At 37.7% G+C, this 19,865-nt stretch overlaps 2 protein-coding genes across 4 annotated transcripts in view; one reads left to right on the top strand and one right to left on the bottom strand.

Annotated features, from left to right (window-relative positions):
- The first annotated feature begins 6,254 nt into the window (after positions 1-6,254).
- GIMD1 (GIMAP family P-loop NTPase domain containing 1) lies at positions 6,255-8,780 on the top strand. The gene is made up of 2 exons (XM_060779124.2): positions 6,255-6,647; positions 8,495-8,780. The coding sequence occupies exons 1-2, from the start codon at positions 6,255-6,257 to the stop codon at positions 8,753-8,755; spliced, it is 654 nt and encodes a 217-aa protein (XP_060635107.2). The 3' UTR covers positions 8,756-8,780.
- A 2,985-nt stretch (positions 8,781-11,765) lies between these two features.
- Positions 11,766-19,865, bottom strand: part of AIMP1 (aminoacyl tRNA synthetase complex interacting multifunctional protein 1) — a 41,105-nt gene continuing 33,005 nt past the window's right edge. For all 3 annotated transcript variants that reach the window (XM_060779126.2, XM_067468635.1, XM_060779125.2), the window contains one exon: positions 11,766-12,435. In XM_060779126.2, coding sequence (XP_060635109.2) covers positions 12,269-12,435 — 167 coding nt within the window. In that variant the 3' untranslated portion in view covers positions 11,766-12,268. The remainder of the gene's footprint in view (positions 12,436-19,865) is intronic.

Here is a 19,865-nt window from a genome sequence, read left to right as displayed (position 1 = left end):
GCAATATAATATCTTCCATTTTTAGTAGTTGTTCCTGGTGAGGGCTGGTTGTTTAGTTTGGAAAATAGCAGCAAAATGGCATGATTAATCCTTCCCATACTACCCTGTAATGGGCTTTTATCAACTTTTTAAAGGAAAAAAATAACTTTAAATATCAAAGTGTGTTAATTCCAGAATGGACAGTCAGATTTTCACATTCACTGGGATTAAGGACACAGGGTCCCATTGAAAGTGAAAAACAACAAATAAAAATAATTGCATTTTTTTAACCTCAGAGAATATACCTCTAAGAATCTCCAGGTCCCCCAGCATGACTTTATGATCAATGAGAGAATGTGGTCCATGAGTCACACTACAGGACCTACAGATTCCAGAGTGAACATTTAAATCAAATCCATGAGTAATCACATCCACAAAATTCAAACCCTCAACTGTACGTATATCAATTGAGTTCATTATTATATATCACTATGATGCCATACTGATCACAAAAGAGCTTGCCTGATTTTGGAAGCTAAGTTGGATCAGGCTGATGAAATATGAACAGGGAATACCAGAGATCTCCAGGAAGGTATAGCAAATAAGACTATCTGAAATTATAGACAGGTACATGCACTATTGATAGCACTTGTCTAGATGGACTGGTGTTTTGACTCAGATTATTATATCAACCTATTACCTGGCATTGCCAATGGAAAAAATGTGTGGATTCCCTGGATCAGACAAACGAAACAGGAGAATGCAACTGAAGTTAAGTGGAATGACCTAGTATAAAAGGTTCCGTTACAGGGCATTCGTTTGAGAACAATTTAGAAAATTACCTTCTGGTGCAACAGTATTCAGAACTCCCAGCTAGTCTGGCCGTTGGCAGCTGGGACTGTAACCTAAAGGTAACCTTTTCAAGCTTTTGGCAGAGCTTCTAATGTAAAGAAAAGACGGGAGTCAAAACAGTTTGCTAGAGCTCAGTCATTGCTTAGAGCAACCATTTTATGTACTCTAGAACTGGAAATAAAGAAAGAGAATGACTTCTCATTGTTTTCTGGAGACCAGAGCAAAACTCAAGTCAACCAGAAGAGAAATTATAAAGAATATAGTATTGAAGAAACTTGCTGCAGGCGATAAGCATAGTCAGTTCTATTGAAGAGGTCAATAAAGAAACATTTATATACTGTCAAGCATACGTATTACAGGGTTTAGTTTCTAAATTGCACTGGTACTTTTCCTTCATTTTTCAGAACCAGTATGTGAAGCTTATAATAAAATTGGTTTGCTAGACTTAGGATATTTCCCAATGTTCCATTGTTGGTTTTCTCAAAAAGCCCTTCTCCCCTTATCCAGCTTTTATGTTAAGACATAACTCTCAATAATTTATAATGTACTATAAATGGAAAGGAAATTTCCAGCTAGATACATCAATAACCGTGAAATAGGCATATGCTGCCACCTTGGGGTAGACTCCTTCCCTGAAGCTGAAGGCATCTTGAGTATTGCAACATAAATCAAATTCATGTTTTGCCTGTCATATCCCCACAGGAAGAGAAGTTTCTTAAACCCTTATACTCATGCAGTTATAAGATCTTCCAGATGTCTCCTAGCATCCTTCGCATTATGATTTGCATTGTGGAGAACTGCCATTGTTCTAAATCAAGAGAAGCACAACTTAATGTGTAATTTCACAAGCCTGCTTTAACTTAGTATCACACTGCATCCAAATCAATAAAATGAATGGCTCAACTGTTAAGGCTCTCTCTTGCATGAAGTTCAGCTTGCCTCATGTAAGAGAGATAACGGGATGTATCCATATCTTTATTGGGTCCAACACTCAGAAATGCAAGCGTGGTCACTACCAATTTTGGCTGGGACATTTTGGAAGCTGTAGTCCAAAAACTTCAGCACTTTTTAATATAAATTTACATATTCTGAATAGTTTCAGAACAAATTGCCTTGGATGTCACTGCTGTTAATGACTAAGATACAGCAGTTGTACCATGTTATACTTTGTTTTCCAGTTTAACAGAAACTTTCCAGAACATTCCAGTTTAACAGAAATTTCTCTAAGAAAAACGTAACATAACTTGGGAAATTAATATTAACTGCTATAATTATTAATTGAAACATATTGTATTAATTTATTAGCAAATGCCTATCATAATGGGTAGATAAAAGGTAATGATAATAATAATTCCTCCATGAAGAGAGAGAAGAGGTAAATGCAGATCTCTGACAGGTACTGTTAGAAATGCAAAGCAGGCCTGAGTGCAGTATTTTGTATTTCTGTCCAGGAACTGATGGCAGGCATTCAGTTCTCATCTCACACATAAGCTGATGAACTCAGGGACAGATCTGGGGTGGAGGCTGTTCTTGATAATCCCAGGCATCAGGCCAGCCTCAAAATAGGTTCTGTTTGTCATTCAAACAAAAATGTTAGCAAAAGAGGCTGAATATTAGCAGCTTATACAGATGTAGGTCAAAGTCTTATTTAGGTGTCCATAATGAAAACTTGAAGAGGTTGAGTATTCTGGTCCTTTGCTCATCTGCATGGATCTGTGTGGATCTCCCCATGTGGATGCATCAAGAGTCTCTACACCAGTGGTTCTCAACTTGTGGGTCACCAGATGTTTTGGCCTTCAACTCCCAGAAATCCAAGCAGCTGGTAAACTCACTAGAATTCCTGCGAGTTGTAGGCCAAAACACCTGGGGACCCACAGGTTGAGAACCACTGCTCCACACAATCAGGAAGTCTGATGGTTCTGGATTATGTGGAGTCTCCCTGTATAAAACATTACTCTTCTGGATACCCCTTCCCAAACAAGAAGGAAATCAATATAGGATTTAGACCTAGCATACTCAACCCTCCTCACACATTCATTATAAGAAACTGAAGATGTGTTGTTGTTCAAAGTTCTGACTACCAACCTAATAAGCCCATCATGTTTTTTCCCAGGATTTGGTTATACTGACTTTTGTTGATCGGAGCTGCAGGAAAAGATAAAATTAGACATGTAAGGAATGCCAATGCCCTTTTCAAATTCATTCAAGATAACAGCACTTGCACATAACTGAGTGTTTTAAAATATTTTTCATAATAATATTCAAATACACTTTGGATGAGAAAAAAAATGCTATCTGGCTGAAGAGCTAGAAGGAAGTTACCGAGTGACACAGGCATCTTATCAGCTATAAATGAAAATAACTCTGTAACCAATTAACCTATGTAAAGTGTCCGTATCAGTCTCGTGTTGGTACATTAGCAATATCCGCTTCAAACTAGTACATACTGGAACCTATCACACAGAAGTTTAGGAAAAGACAGAAAGTGAACGGAGGAGGACCTTTAGGACCTCATAAGGTAAGTGAAACTTAGTACAGCATCTCAAGCTAATTTTTAAAAGAAAGATTTAATGCTACATGTCAACTGTAATATATTCAATTCAGCAGCAGTCTCAGATTGTGTATTTTATTTTTGTTTCAAAGCATTTGAAAGATGGGCACTTTAATTCATTTATACTTCAAAGCAGATCTTCTTTTTCCTCCATGAAGTCATATTTGAAGGGCTGTTGGGAGCTAAGGCTGATTTCCATAGTGCTAAATAATGGTGTAACGTTACTATATATTCAAAGGCTGTTGTCTTGCACATCTGCAGATTTACTTTAGCAACTGTCCTTCCATCTCATCACCTTCTTCAAAACTGTTTATGCAAAAATAATGTAGGAGTCTTAGCAATCCACAAGCTAAACACATCAGTCTCACATTGATACCAGGCAATATTATGGAAAAGATCGTTAAGGAAGTGGTCTGCAAACACTTAGAAATGAATGTGGTCATTGCTAATAGTCAACACGGATTTATCAAAAGCTAGTCATGCCAAACTAATCTGATCTCTTTTTTGATAGAGTTACAAGGTGGGTAGATGCAGGGAATGCTGTGCAATTCAGTAAGGTCTTTGACAAAGTCCTCAATGACCTTCTGGCAAACAAGCTAGTCAAATGTAGGCTAGGCAAACTATGGTTAGGTGGATCTGTAATTGGTTAAATGAATGAACCCAGAGGATGCTCACCTTCCTTTTCATCCTTTTTATTCTGGAAAGAAGTGACGAGTGGATGCCATCAACAGGGTTCTGTCCTGTTCAACATCTTTATTAATGACTTAGATGAAGGGTTAGAAGGCATGATCATCAAGTTTGCAGATGACACCAAATTGGGAGGGATAGCGAATACTCCAGAAGACAGGAGCAGCATTCAAAACAATCTTAACAGATTAGAGAGATGGGCCAAAACTAACAAAATGAAGTTCAGGAGTCTAGTGTCTTGATCCAGGGAAGTCATGCTACCCCTCTATTCTGCCTTAGTTAGATCACACCTGGAATACTGTATCCAATTTTAGGCACCACAAATGAAGAGAGATGTTGACAAGCTGGAATGTGTCTAGAGGAGGGTGACTAAAATGATCAGGGGTCTGGAAAACAAGCTCTATGAGGAGTGGCTTAAAGAGCAGGCCATGTTTAGCCTGCAGAAGAGAAGACTGAAAGGAGACAGGACAGCAATGTATAAATATGTGAGGGGAAGTCATATAGAGGAGGGAGCTAGCTTGTTTTCTGCTGCCCTGGAGACTAGGGCATGGAGCAATGACTTCAAACTACAGGAAAGGAGATTCCACCTGAACATTAGAAAGAACATTCTGACTGTGAGAGCTGTTCAGCAGTGGAACTCTCTAACCCGAAGTGTGGTGGAGGTTCCTTTTTTTGGAAGCTTTTAAACAGAGGCTGTTGGGGGTGCTTTGCAAGGGATTTTCCTGCTTCTTGGCAGGGGGTTGGACTGGATGGCCCACGAGGTCTCTTCCAACTCTATGATTCTATCAACATTACAATGCAGTGGCAAACGTTAATGCAGCTTAAAGCTGTATCAATAGAAATGTAGTATACAGATTTGGTGAAATAATAGCACCTCACGTTGTGGTTTAATCAGATCTCAATTGCTGGTACCAAATTTGAGAGAGTTATCAACAAGACAGGGTCTGTCCAATGGAGGGTAATAAAAATCACAAAGTAACTGGCTCTTTGGTTGAAGAAGTTAAGCATATTTTCTCTGGATAAGAGAAGATTGAGAAGAAATATCAAGTTCTCATGTGCAAAACGGCACAAGCTTGTTTTCAGTTGCTCCGGAGGTCTGGGTATGAATCGGTAGTTTCCAATGACGAGATTCCTATTAAATATTAAAACACCCTCCCTCAAATTATTTGTACCATGTTAGGAACATATAAGCAGTTGTTTCAGACAGTAGCCAGTAGAGGTAAGAAATAGGATTAAGAAGATATTGCAGGAAGAGAACCTATTTTTTCTGCCCCAAACAGATTATTGCATGTGCAGCCACACCTATTTCCAGTTTTTAGAACAAAGTAAGGTTGGGTCTCCCAATGCCATGTGTATCTGAATCTAAGCTCAACAGTACAAACCTGTTTACATCTACCATATGCTGTCGTACTAGGCAAAAGACATGGGAGAGGTCTTCTGTGTTGCAACAGAACACCAGTTATGGGTTTTAGATATGCTTCCCTTAAAAGACCTGTTGGATGCTTATGCTGACGTCATTCTGACATTAAGCAGAAACATCAGTTAGACCCCTAGAGATCACTTGATTTGCTCCAAATCTGAACATATGTATGGTTTTTAATTGTCTTCCATTCTTACAACTAGTTTTTAAACCACTTTGTTCTAATTTGCTTTAGTCACTTTAAATCAGTAAAAACTGATTTTAATTGTGTATTATATTGAGATCCTATGATATAGGGTGGAATACTAATGTTTTAGTAAATTAATAGTCTGAAGAAAATTGCACTGAGTTCAATGAAACAACACCCAGGTAGGTGTGTATGATTGTAATCCCTTATACTCTGCGACAGTTTAATGTTGCCCAATAGCAAAACCCTTCTCATTTTTCAAGGATTAGGAAGACTGTGAGATAAGAATTCAGTATTGGAGATTGGCCTTCTGAAGCATGTTGTGTTGGCTGCCTCATAGTACAGAAGTACTGTTCTCATTCCTTCAAGACAAAAGTACTAAGACAGAAGTACTAAGCCAGACATTTCCTTTCTGAGTACTTTACACCTTCCTCTTCTGAATTATGCCCATCTTATATCTGCCATGTTACTGCAGCGCACTACTGTTGCAGTAATCTATTAAGTATTTAACATAATCAATATATTACTAATATAATATTAATATTTCATTTTTAAAGGAAATCTGAGGAAAAGGCAGTATGTCTGATAACAGCAATATGACCATAAATCTCCTCTTGCTTGGAAGGACACAAAGTGGCAAAAGTGCTACAGGAAACACCTTTCTGGGCAGTACAGATTTTTCCAGTCATCTTTCTCCAGGATCTGTGACCAGAGTCTGCAGCTTGGGGCGTAGCTCTCATATTTCTAATTTTGCACGTCGTCAGGGGCACGAGCTAACGATACAGGTGCGTGTGCTAGATACGCCTGGGTATCCTCACAGCAGCTTGAGAAAAGAGCAGGTCGAGCAAGAAGTAAAAACTGCTTTAGTTCAGCACTTTGGAGAGACGGGTCTACACTTGGCATTTTGGGTCTTGAGAGCTGATGTCCCACTATGTGAGGGTGAAGAGGATTCCACAATCCAATTCATCCAGGTAAACAGTCAATCAGCAGGTGTATCAGGGAACAGGCTGAATTTATTTGTATGTTGCATTTATCTGCTACCTTCACTCCAATGAACTCAAGACAACAAACACAGATCTAATTTGCTTAGTCCTTCCAACAGCCCTGCCAACCAAATCACACGGGACAGGGTATTTCACCCAGTGGAGACTACAGTGATTTCCCAAGTCCCAATTTGATATTTTAATTTAGGGGTGAGTCACAATTTTTTTTGTAGTTCATGATTCATCCAGGCTCCTAACTGCTCTTTTTTGATCCACAAAAGACATGCACTGCCTCTTTTGATAGCATTCAGGAGCTGCACTTCATAATTTAAATTGGTAGCACTGCCCCCTTTAAAATTTAATAAAATGCTGGTTTTCCAAAACCAGAAATTAACTTATATTTCTGGCTTTTTATGTTTCTGTTTTTGGCAGTTTGGGTAATCAGTATCACCTCTGCAGTTTCAGGATAGAAAATTGGTCCCAGAATAAGTATTTCTATCTGTATTTCCACCTCAGAGAAGTACCTCTTGACAATCTTAGAACTGTAATTGGCTCATAAAGGGAGCTATGGTCCTTCAAATAGCCTGGGTCTGAGCTATATAGGGCTTTATAGATAATCACTAGACTTGTGTCCGGAAACAGACTGGCAGCTAGTTGAGCAAAAAGCGAGTTGTGTGCTCCCTGCAGCCAGCCCAAGAACAATCTGGCTGCACCTCTTTGAATCAACTGAAGTTTCTCAATACTTTTCAAAAGAAGACCCTCATAGAGTGTATTACAGCAATCCGAACAGAATATAACCAAGGCATGTTACCATGGTCAAATATTACCTCTGCAGGAATGGATAGTTTTGGCGGGTACTAGATATAAACATACCACTGCCCAGGCCCGTAGCCAGGATTTCGATTCGGGGGGGGGGGGGGCTGAGTTTGTTTGGGGGGGGGGGCTGAGTCTGAGTGAAAGAGAGTCTACCCTAGCAAACCTTTTGTATCATTACCCCATGCATATGAGATATATTGAGCATGGTGATCAGATCATGATATGAATAAACATAAGTTTAAATAATGCACCAGTAAGGTCTTTTCACGAACTACCATGAGAATTTGGGGGGGGGGGGGCTGAAGCCCCTCAAGCCCCCCCCCCCCAAGTTACATGCCTGCCACTGCCAAAACCTGGATCTCCAGATTCAAGAATGTCTAAATTGTATGCCAGAATCTAGAAATAACCCCAGATTACAAACCTGAGTTTCCAGGGAGTGGGTGACTCTGAATCCCAATTCTCAAATCATTTGACAGACATGGAACACTTCTGTGTTGTCTGGATTACACTTCAGTGTATTTGCCTTCATAGTCAATTACAACTACGAGGCCCTGGTTTAGCACAGGAACGTATTTCTGGGAATTTGGTGGAAAGGAATAATAGAGCTGGAATCATCAGCACACCCCAAATCTTCAGATAATTTATTCCCATTTGATGGGTATAAGTGACAAAACAGAATGCCAAGGGAGACTTCACAAGACAATGGCCAAGGAGTCAAAGAAGAATCTGCAAGCTCCATTTGTTGAGAACGACTCTCTAGAAAAAAATGGAGCCACTGTAGGACAGTACCAACTTCCATTTTAGAAAGGTGGTCCAGAAGGATATCATGGACAACAGCATTGAAAGTATCTGAGAGGTTCAGAAGAGCCAACAAGAACACACTCTCCTTATTCACTCCCCAGTGTAGGTTGTTCCCTAAGGTGGATCCCTGATAATATTCTGCTTGATTAGTGAAGATGAAATAGGGAACACAAAAGGCATATATTAAAGCTATAGTAATATGTTTCTTTGTTTTGCAGAAACTCTTGGGTCCTAACTGGAAGAGCTACACTGCCATCTTATTTACTCATGCGGATATGGTTGAAAAAGCTAAATTTAGTAAAGAACAATATTTGCACACTGCTTCCAATACACTACATAAGCTCATGCAGTCTGTACAGGAAAAGCACATTTTTGTAGACAATCAAGCAATAATGATAAAACAAGAAAGTTTAAAAGCTTTAAGAAAAACTTCAGAGTTTATAAGGCAAAACCATTACCAGACTCTTCAATTTAAGTAAAAAGTGTAAATTTAAGTAATTTATAACTTCCAAATTCTCAGCTGCTTGTTTCTATTATGTTGTTTTATGCAAATGTGTGTTTTATGTAAATGTATGATGTTTTGTCACAGCAACATTGTCTGCTTTTTGTGTCCCTTCGGGGAGATGGCAGTGGAGTATAAATAAAGATGATGATGATGATGATAATGATGATTTTTCCTTTACACTTCCCTCAGACTGGATGCCTGCTGATTTGATCATTTGCCAATGTCACATCATAAAATAATAAAATACTCAAAAGTTAATGAGAAACTGTCCAACAAATAAATCTTTGAACTCAGCAAAATGCCAGAGAAAAGGTGTCATGCACAGAATGGTAGGAATGATGAAACGAACATATTCAGAACTCTTCTATTCAAAGGAATATGGTTCCACTTAACCACTTTGCACGTTAGTTCTGATAACTGCATTAAATGTCTTGTTTCTCAGAATGTATCTAGAATCAGATGTAACTAGAACTATTTTAATAATTCGCTCATTTTCTCCTTTGTTATTAGACTTGGCATACATTTGTATTTAAAAATTTATTAAATGAGGGCAAGAAATATGGCTGACTTATAGTGCTGGGGAAAATGAAAGGAAAAAGGAAGAGGGGACGACCAAGGGCAAGATGGATGGATGGATGGCATCCTTGAAGTGACCGGATTGACCTTGAAGGAGCTGGGGGTGGTGACGGCCGACAGGGAGCACTGGCGTGGGCTGGTCCATGAGGTCACGAAGAGTCGGAAACAACAACAAAAATATTATAGTGCATAAAATTCCCCTGCACTATTTTGAACAAGGTCTGCTTGGTTCAGAATGTTAACAGTGGTGCACAAAATAAATGCAAAACGAAACACTTTTCACAGTTCTGTTCTTGCAAAACTGGAACAACAGATTTCTTGCTATCCAATTGTAGTTTGTGAGACAACAGGAACACTGGGTTCTTTTACTTATTTATAACTGCAGTTTATACTATTTCTGAAGAAAACTTATCTGTTATCTTTAAAGCTTCTGTGAATCAACAGTGTGGGCAACTTCTGGCACAGTAAATGACCGTTAATAATTAAAAACCATTGAAACTGTTTGCTTGAGTCATTTTTGTATCTTGCCATCTGAGTTTTTCTATTTGGAGCTACAAATTATATCATACAGTAAAGTAGTTTAAATTTAAGAGATAAACAGATCTGAAACCATTACACTGGATATTTTACAGCACATAGTATGTTATATAAAAGTCAGTTTTATTATCTTAGGTATAGCATAAAATCTCATTAAATACTCTAAATAAAAATTCATTAAAACATACTCTTGCAGGCATCAGGCTATGATTAAACTGGGAATGAGATTTTGTTTATTTCCTAGTAATGGCCTAAGTCCAACATGAAAAAACTGCTTGTTTAGTGGGTCTGGATTTAAACTTTGCGCAATAATCGTGTGTGAGAAACAGCATACACATGCGCATGATTTGCTCAACAAAACTGTGTTTCTGCCCTAGCACTGTATATTAATTTACAAATGGAGAAATGAAAGCCATGGAGCCTGCCCATCATGCTTTGTTTGATAAATCCCCAGGCTTCCCAAAGAAATAAAATATTGCTTAAAAAAACTGAAGAATCCTACCTCGAGAAGAACGAGCATGCTGAAACAATGTGACCTTCTCCTTATAGATTTAATAGCAAAAGTTAAGATTTAGAAAGTTGAACAGATTCATTTGAAGAGGCTGATACAGCCCACTGAAGGTCCTGGTGTTTGAAAAATGACACCCTAATCTTGAAAGTTGCCTTTCCGGGACTTTAGACATCACTGGGTAAATGACAATAATTTTATAAGTTGTGTGTGCCTTCAAGTTGTTTCAGACTTATGGTGACTCTAAGGCAAATCTATCACCTTTCTTGGGTCACGAGTGTGTGATTCACCTAGGGATTACTCAGTGGGTTTTCATGGCAAAGCCAGGACTCAAATCTGGTTTCTAAGAGTTGTAGTTAAACACTCAAACCATGTTACTATACTAACTTTAAATTACAAAGAGTTTTAAAAAGATGGACCTAATTTGAAATTGCGGTATCTCTGCAACAATGGACCACCCATAGGTGAAACTCCTAGCACTTGAAAGGATGGGGCATAGAGTTCCAAATAATTACTGCTTGATGCTTTTCCCAGCACACAAGCAGCCCCTAGCCTGCCATTCACAAGATAATCCCAAAATGTAAGGCCTAATGAGGTATTCTACATTCACCAGGTTTTTTTTTTTTTTATTTGTTCCTGGCTCAAAATGGTAAGACTTGATAATGCTAACTTGATAAATTTAAACTTTGTGTAACTTTTTGTTTAATTTTAACATGATGCCATTGGGAAATATACTGCTTTGAATTTGGGCCCATCATATTTTGAAACACCCTGTATTATAACCTATTGCTTAGCCCCGTTCTCAGCTTCAGAGTTTTGCAGACTCTGGTAGACAACAGTTCAAGGGTAACATCATAGGTTAGTGGTTCTCAACCTGGGGATCTCCAGATGTTTTGGCCTTCAACTCCCAGAAATACTAACAGCTGGTAAACTGGGATTTCTGGAAGTTGTAGCCAAAACACTTGGGGATCCACAGATTGAGAACAACTGTCATAGGCCATAGTTATATAGTGATAAGAGGACAAGAACACCAATCGTTTTTTATTGTTCTTGTATAAGTGTTCTGAGACACAATCACTGTGAAATGTAATCATTCAATTATTTCTCTCTGCCTTTACAACAGGGATGGAAATCAAGAAGCACTCTAGATGTCATTTTAACACAACACCAGCATTTCTCACCCTGCTTGGCGTTGCAGTGCAACAATATCTACGGGATTGCATGGCTCCCAACCCTGTTTTATTCTAAGAGATCCACAAGTGACGTAAAATACGGTGGGGGTTACAAATCCAAAACAAATTGTCAAATAAGTCGGCAAAACTAGGAATTTTCATTTTAAAATGACTGACAGCTGCCATAACAATTATATTCCAATATGATTTAATGCACTATACAGAAACTTTTGGAAATGTGTGCAACAGTCTACATGCATAGTCTTTGTGAAATTAAGATGACAAATCTCATTTTGACATGAATATTATAATAATGAACAAAGATCTAGCATATATAACTCCAAAAATAAAGCTCAGCAATGCTTCAGCTCCCAAACAAGTACACTGATATGCACCAGGTGGATTGCTGCATTAGCTAGTATTGTATGCAAATTCTTCGAACTACTTCCGGATCAATGTAATGGTCTCTTCTTCAATGTGAAACCAAGACTTGCCCTAATATAATTAATGCTTCTATTTATATGCAAAAAGGAAGCAATAAAAGAGAATTTTGAGGTTGTTAGCCATGAAGCTGTTAGTCACACCTTTAGTAGCAGATGTAACAAAATGAACAAATTTCAGGTTTGAGGTGAGGCAATATTTTAGTTATTTTTAATTAAAAACGACCCTCAAACTGTTCCATAACTGATGAAGTTCATTTGATTCCACTGCTGGCCATGGTAGGAGCCTTGCATACGCCTTTCCCTTTCACTTCAAATGGCACTCCTTTGTATGTAGCAACACACTCCTCATTGGTATGAAGGTCAGGCTGGATCTGTTCCCACATTTTCTTCTTGGGATTCAGTTCTTTCTCAGGTTCACCTATATTAAGAAAAAACAGTAGATATGAAAAATTGGGGCAGGGAGACGTTATTTCCTTCTAAAATACACTAGAAATGGAATTACACTGCCCAAGGTCTTTTCTTTCATATTACTTTTTTAAAAATCCCAGTTTTATCTGACTTTGAGGGGAAAAAACCAACAGGGAAAGGATTTAAGTGTAACAGCTATTTCCAGTTAAAATGAAGTATGGAGAAACTTGGAAAATGCATCAAGATGCCAAGCCCATTTTAAGCAATGGTTAGGGAATTAGGACTGGACCATGGGATTATGTACTCTCATCCTTCATTATATTTTCACCTGCATAAAAATCCCTTTGTTCCTTCACAATTAATGTTAATCAGAGCTAACACTCACCCAGGGTTCCTTCTAAAACAGAGCTTGGTTTAAAGATGGTGAGCATTAACAGTACTTATTGTGTGTACAGATCACAGCTGAACAAGACACTGCTAAATTCTTCAGAACTATAAACCACATTCTGGCAATAGTAACGACTATTTTATATTTTAATATTTAATAATAATATTTTAACTGCTATTTGAAAAGATCACATAACTCAAAATATGTTCAAGGTGGTTAGGAGAGAGGGGAAACCTGTGGATTTTTCCATGTAGCCTATCACTAGGGAAAAGAAAGAATAATGCCCTTTCCACACTACTAGGTGAACAGTTAAGGGGGTCACAACAGTGGAATAACACAAAGCCCATGAGTAGGATTATCAAAACAGTTGAAGTGAGCAAGGTGTTCTGGTTCCCATCACAAATATGAGAGATCACGCAGAGCAGCAGAAATGCTTTATTCCTTAATCCTTTAGGATTAGCAATTAGTGTCTGCATTAATGCACTTGCTAAGACCACATGCTTCTTAAAACACAAGACTTCGTCAGCACATTAATGTTGCACCTGTACTGCAACAGTAGTTTAAGGAGTAAGACCAAATGAAATGAGAAGTGGTATTCAGGTTATACTTATAGTCAATTAGAAAAATAAAGAATGATCCAACACATATTTTCCTGTATCCCTTTAAGTAATAAGCATTGAATGGTATGCATACCAAAAACCTAAAACAGAGCATGTTGGCAAATCGTACTATTTAGGTTGTAAAGGCAAGCAATTCCAGTTTATAATTCTAGTAATGAAATACAGAAAGAACAAGATTTTCAACTTTAAAAAACGCAGTCTTACTTCTTTGGTACAACTCTTTCTAGGATGTAGACTGCAGTGATAGTGAGTCTCAATTGAAATTCTTTTAAACTATCAATTCAGTTAGCAAGTAGACATTAGTTAAACTTCAATAGCAGCTCATGGATCAAGCTGAGCTGATATGTTCACTACCTGTGAATTTTGATGCTATATTTCCACTCACCTCTTAAATTTACATAGGGTACAATCACAATGTCTCTACGAAGTAGCAAAATAATTAGCACAATTTACTGATCATTTCCCATTTGCCAAATAAGATATTGAATGTTTTCTCAAGCAGAAGGTTTTTATGATGGGCACTGTCACACATCAAACAAAAACCAAGCAGAAATAGAGGCGACGATAGCAAAACAATTGTAATTAAGATAGCATAATCCTAATGATTCAATTGGATTTTGACCTTTGCCAGTAAGCCTAAAGAGATACTTTAGACATGCAAAACAGAACTTCTGCTTGTATCTCCTTCACAGACTTTAAATGGCGTCTCTCCCTTATTCAAATATAGATTGCAATGTGGCATGTGTATTCAAGAAATAAAAACTCCAACATTCCTTATGAGTATGGAGCTAGTCAAACAATTATTTGAATCTATGCTCATGCGTTTTAAAAAATCTACTGATTTCCCCCAGAAAACTTTATTTCTATTTTATTAAATTAAATTGATAAATGTGATATTAAATGTATTAGACTGAAACAGATTGTGATTTATTTTTATTTTTATTACCTCTGGACAGTTAAAACTATTTTTCATTCCAGCTAACACTTGCTATGGGGGAAAAACTGCTTGTTTCCAAATTCAAACCCTTAGTATCAATTCAAAGACACAGAAGTATCCTTAGGGATCAGCAGAAATAGCAAAATTGGTAGCATAAAATCTTGCAGACCAAGTCTTAGTTTATGGAACTTATGTCACCAACATCATTCCCTCAGTTAGTCACCAAGATATTACAAGATCCCCTTGCATACCCTTTACGTTAAAATATTGTTATCAGTGAACAGAAAAGAAAACACCACCATCCATTTCAGCTTGTTTATAAAACAACAGAAATGTTGATACAACTGCACTTTGATCTGAGCACTGACAATTTTAATTGTTAGAAGATACAAAAGGGACCACGGTGGTGCAGTAGGTTAAACTGCTAAGCTGCAGAACTTGCTGACCGGAAGGTCTGCGGTTCCAATCTGCGGGACGGGGTGAGCTCCTGCTGTTAGTCCCAGCTTCTGCCAACCTAGCAGTTCAAAATATGCAAATGTGAGTAGATCAATAGGTACCGCTTCAGCAGGAAGGTAACGGAACTCCATGCAGTCATGACCTAGAAGGCCTCTACAAACAACGCTGCCTCTTTGGCTGAGAAATGGTGATGATCACCAACCCTCAGAGTCAGACTCAAGTAGACTTAATGTTGGTGGGAAATCTTTGCCTTTACAACAGATTTTAGGATTTAAAGGAAGGAGATACAGAAAGCTATTGTAGTATAGTGATTGAGTGGTGGACTAGGACACTGGGAGGCTAGGGTTTGAATTCTTACTTGATCTTGGTTACATTGAACACTCTCCTCTTCACGAACATATGGGTAACACTCGCTAAACCAATTCTGCCAAGAGAACCCTATGATACTTTTGAATGGATGAACTTTTGAATCACTTGCTGATATATGCAAACCCCATGAATTTGATAGGATTTACTTAAACAAAAAGTACAGCAAGGTGGTTTTCCCAGTTCCTTCCTCTGAAATATATAGTCTACAGCACCTGAAATTCATTGGTGGTCTCCATCCAAGTAATAACAAGGGCTGATCCTACTTAGCTTCCAAGACCAGACAGGATCATAGTCATCCATATGTCAGAACTGACTTGAAATTACAGCTAATGGTTTTCTCATAGAGTTTGTGAAAATCTGATGTTTATTGGAATTTACTATTAGATGGCTAGATATCAACTTGCCCCAACACAACGATCACTACACAATTACAATTAACCTATCATGCCTCTCTTTGAAATGGGACAGAAAAAAAAAACCTTCAGTGCATCATGCAACTGCCGCTTCTTTTTACAAAGCAATATCTTACATTTGGAGCTATAACAAGGGGCTTAAGAGATTATCTGCTTCAACAGCAAAAAAACCAATACAGAAAAAGACTCAAACCCAATGCCCACATCAATTTTTAGGATAAGACGAGGTTTTTAAATGCTGAAATAAAGCAAATCTAAACAGAACAAGAACTAAATCACTACAAAGGTGAAGGCACTTCTTCCAAAATGCAAACATTATAAAAGCAAATTTTGTTTTAATAATAAACTAAAATCTGGTTTTTATTAAATAAACACTTTCTGGATCTTATTAGAATTTGCTTTGGAATAACCAAGCAAGCTCTCCTGGGATCTGTGGTGGGTTTGTATTAGATTAGCACAGGCACCACTCTTAAATGTTACCAGAGCAGCAAGTTGCATGTACCACAATAACCTCCCCCTCTCGTCCCTTTTGAAAAGAAACAACAACCATTATGAAGGACGTCTATAAATAAAACTGGAGAAAAGTAATGAATCTTACTCGTTAGATACAATTCATATTTTCTAAATATGTAAAATGGGCAAAATGAAAAATAAACTGTACAAGTCAAAGAAACTCATACAATGAATCCATACAGAAAAGCCGAACAGAATATTCAATGCACCACTGAGAAAAAGAATCATAATTAAGAAAGGGTATTCCCTCCAGACTGAGACAAACCCACAGAAAATTTCTTCCCAGCATACTTTAATTACATTGGACACATATTTGCAACAGAAAGAGTCTAAATTGCCTATTTCTGTGTTTCTAATTGTAGGCACAAAAAGTGCTTCGTCAACTATAATATTTTCATTTGCATTACCAAGTAAACCATTTTTGCTTAATTTACTAATAAGGTAAGGCTAAAAAGAGAATATGATACAATATATATTTCCAGAAGGGCCTACATGACTGTGATTAATTTGATGCAGTGAAACCTGATTAATTATACTTTCAAAATACACCACAGCTTCATCACTCCAAGCAAATGAATTTGAGGGACAATACACTTCAAGTTATTCCCAGAGATAAATGTAGACTGATCCTGGTTGCTCCCATCTGTATACATGCAAGTGAACTGCCTCATTAACATATGACAAAAATGTGCCAGAGAATGGAAATGAAATGCAGATGACATAAAATAATTTGAATAGCACAGACCCACATTCACTATAGTTGTCTTAATACCTACAAGCTCTTTTTTGACAAAAGCCCTGAAAGCCAGGTACAACTGTCAGTTAAAAACTAAGCAGAAGATCAAACAAAGCAAACATGTGAACACTCTCAGCCCACCGTCAGTGGAAGTTGAACACAAAAGGGTGAAGTTATAAATCCAATTTGGGGCCCGTCCAAACAAAATGGTGTTCATTAATTTGCAAAATGCTAAGAGGGAAGAGAAAAAGACTGATTTCAGATATAAGGGGGATATGGATATTAAATCCTCCCCAGTAAATTTCAGGTGTTAATAAGAGCAGGAAAGGGCAGGTAGCATCTTTTTTTGATAGGAGAAGACATTCAATCTTTCTCCTCTTCCCTCTCATGAGCTTATTATGAGGAATGGCTGGGCAGAAAGAAAAAGGAAAAGTAACAGTAAATTACCATGCTTACAGTGCTTTTTAGTTACTAGGTGATTTGTAAGCTTTAGCAATGCAATTTCACTGAATTAAATTTTACAGGACGTGCAACTCCAGATAAAGTAGGATATTGTACAAATATATTTATTTCTGAATATGCCATTGGGTGATATTATTTATCACTGGACATGCTAATGCCTGAAAAGAGGATGTGTTTCAAAGTACAGGATATCAAACAAGACAAAAATGTTGTTTTGATTACAAAAGTGTATCTGGATTGCCTTTCTTCTCTGTTGTAAGCATTGTTGATGCCTATGTGAGGCCACGCTGAGTCCCCTTGTGGGGAGAAGGGCAGGATAGAAATGTATGAAATAAATAAATAAGGACATTTAAGATCGATTGCCCAATTGAAAGGATGATAAGAGAGGAAGGCAAAATGAAATAAATAACACTTGGATACCATCATGATTGAATTACAAGAAGACTGTTTTACCACTTCTACATCACTCATTTTAAGTCTCGTTCAGCTTTTCCCATTTTGTGAATGAATGTTATCTCCCTAGATAGACTTTTTCTACATTTGTTTATTTTATTGATGCATACAGAACATCAGAACAAACCAAAAATACAACTCCAGTTTAATACCAGAACACACCTCCTGCACTATTAAATGTATTCTTGATATTACTGATGTTATCTTGCAGCTAACAGATTTATGAGCAATTACTTCTCTGTGATACTTAGGGAGCAATCACATTTAAAACAGGCTATAAATCTTTCATTTGGAATGATTTAAACTCCAAAGATATCTCTTGCTTCCTTTCAGAAAAGAAGCAATGGTAAAGTTTACAATGATCTTTCTCTCTCAAGGTTAGTTAATTCTTTTGTATAACCACTGAATCGTATGTGACTTTTTGTGTGAGGGAAGTCTGGGGAGTCTTGTTGTGTGCCTTACTATCTTTCACTCATGTATATTTGTGTCAAAAAGAATTGGTAAATGTGCCGTGTTGGGACATTGACTTATGCCAGTGCTACCAACATCAATCGTAACAACTTTTCCTTTAATTCTTCTGGATACCATCAAATATCTAAAAGATCACACTGCTGCTGTCATACTCTGACATTTAGCTCTGTGGCTTGTTCTGTATCAATTCCTTTATCCCAACATATAACCAGTCACCAAAGACACCAACTACCTTTAAACATCCACTACCACAGCAGAAAGACTGTTTCTGATTTGTCACCCGAATATTACTATAGGAGCTTTCAAAGAGGAATGTGTGTGGAAATATTTATTAAATAGAAGATAAACACACAAGTCAAGATTAATTAAGTGTGCCATGGTATTCTGTTACAAAAGTTCAATGGTTTGGATTAAAATTATGTATTTAACAATCTATAACAATCACACACAATGTTCCTCTCTAATTAAAATGAAGATAACGAAAACCCTGACAACTAACTCTGTGCACTCTTTCTTTCAACCACAGTTTTATCACACAAAGCAAATGAATTTGAGGGACAATGCAAGTTTTTCCCCAGAGGTAAGTGTAGACAGATTCTTTGTTCCCATCTGTTTAAATGCAAGTGAACTGGCTCATTAATTTATGACAAAATGTGCCAACGTATGGAAATGAAATGCAGATGATACAAATAATTCAAATAATATAAGTCTACATTTGTCTTTACATGCTTGTTTCTGACAAAATGCTCTGAAAGCAAGGTACAATTATCAGTTAAAAGCCAAGCGTAAGATCATATAAAGCAACACTTAACACCCACCCTGCCAAACAAAACCCACCATCAGTCTAAACCAGGGTTTCTCAACCAGGGTTCAATGGGTTCTTTGGGAGATTGTGGTTGAAAAAGAAACATAACTTTGTGGCGGGGGGGGGGGGGGGGTTTACATACAGTAAATTTTATGTAGGGGTCTCCTGAATCCTGATTTCAATGGTTGCTCCAGGATATAAAGGTTGAGAAAAGCTGGCCTAAACTAACCTCTCCCACTCTGTCACCTAAACCTCAACTCTCTTCTTCTGTCTCCTTATAATCTCAGCCAAATCTAACTAATTAACATCTTAACTCCTGCTGACTAAAAAAAACATTTCAGAAGCACATCCTAACCCAGTCACCTTCAAATACTATGCTCTCATCTTCTCCACTGGACTATTTACTTTGGTGTATCTATTATACATCTATATCTATATCTATATCTATATATATAATAAAAGTCAAAGTTTGTATGTGTGGGAGGACAGAGGGAGGACGTAGGGCAGAGGGAGGATGTAGGGCAGAGGAGTTTGTGCCGGCTTTCTGATTGGCCAGCCTGAAAGTTCCAAGATTCTGACTGGCTGCTGCTGTGGTGCTATTTGCATATGATCCCTGATTGGGCTGCTTCAACAGGAGCCCCTGGTGGAGAAAAGGGTTCATGACAGAAACAGGGACATGACAGAAGGAAATTTGCATATGGTCTCTGATTGGCCAGCCTCAATTCCAACATTCCGAGATGACAAAGAGAGGAAAGGAAAGGCCGGGGGCTGGGTCAGAACACTACCAATAGAGACCGAAATTGGCACACAGAGCCCC

The sequence above is a fragment of the Anolis sagrei genome, chromosome 5 (genome assembly GCF_037176765.1).
Source record: "Anolis sagrei isolate rAnoSag1 chromosome 5, rAnoSag1.mat, whole genome shotgun sequence".
NCBI classification, from domain to species: domain Eukaryota; kingdom Metazoa; phylum Chordata; class Lepidosauria; order Squamata; family Dactyloidae; genus Anolis; species Anolis sagrei.
The sequence above is the reverse complement of the archived record's forward strand: the minus strand, read 5'-3'. Positions and strand labels throughout refer to the sequence as shown.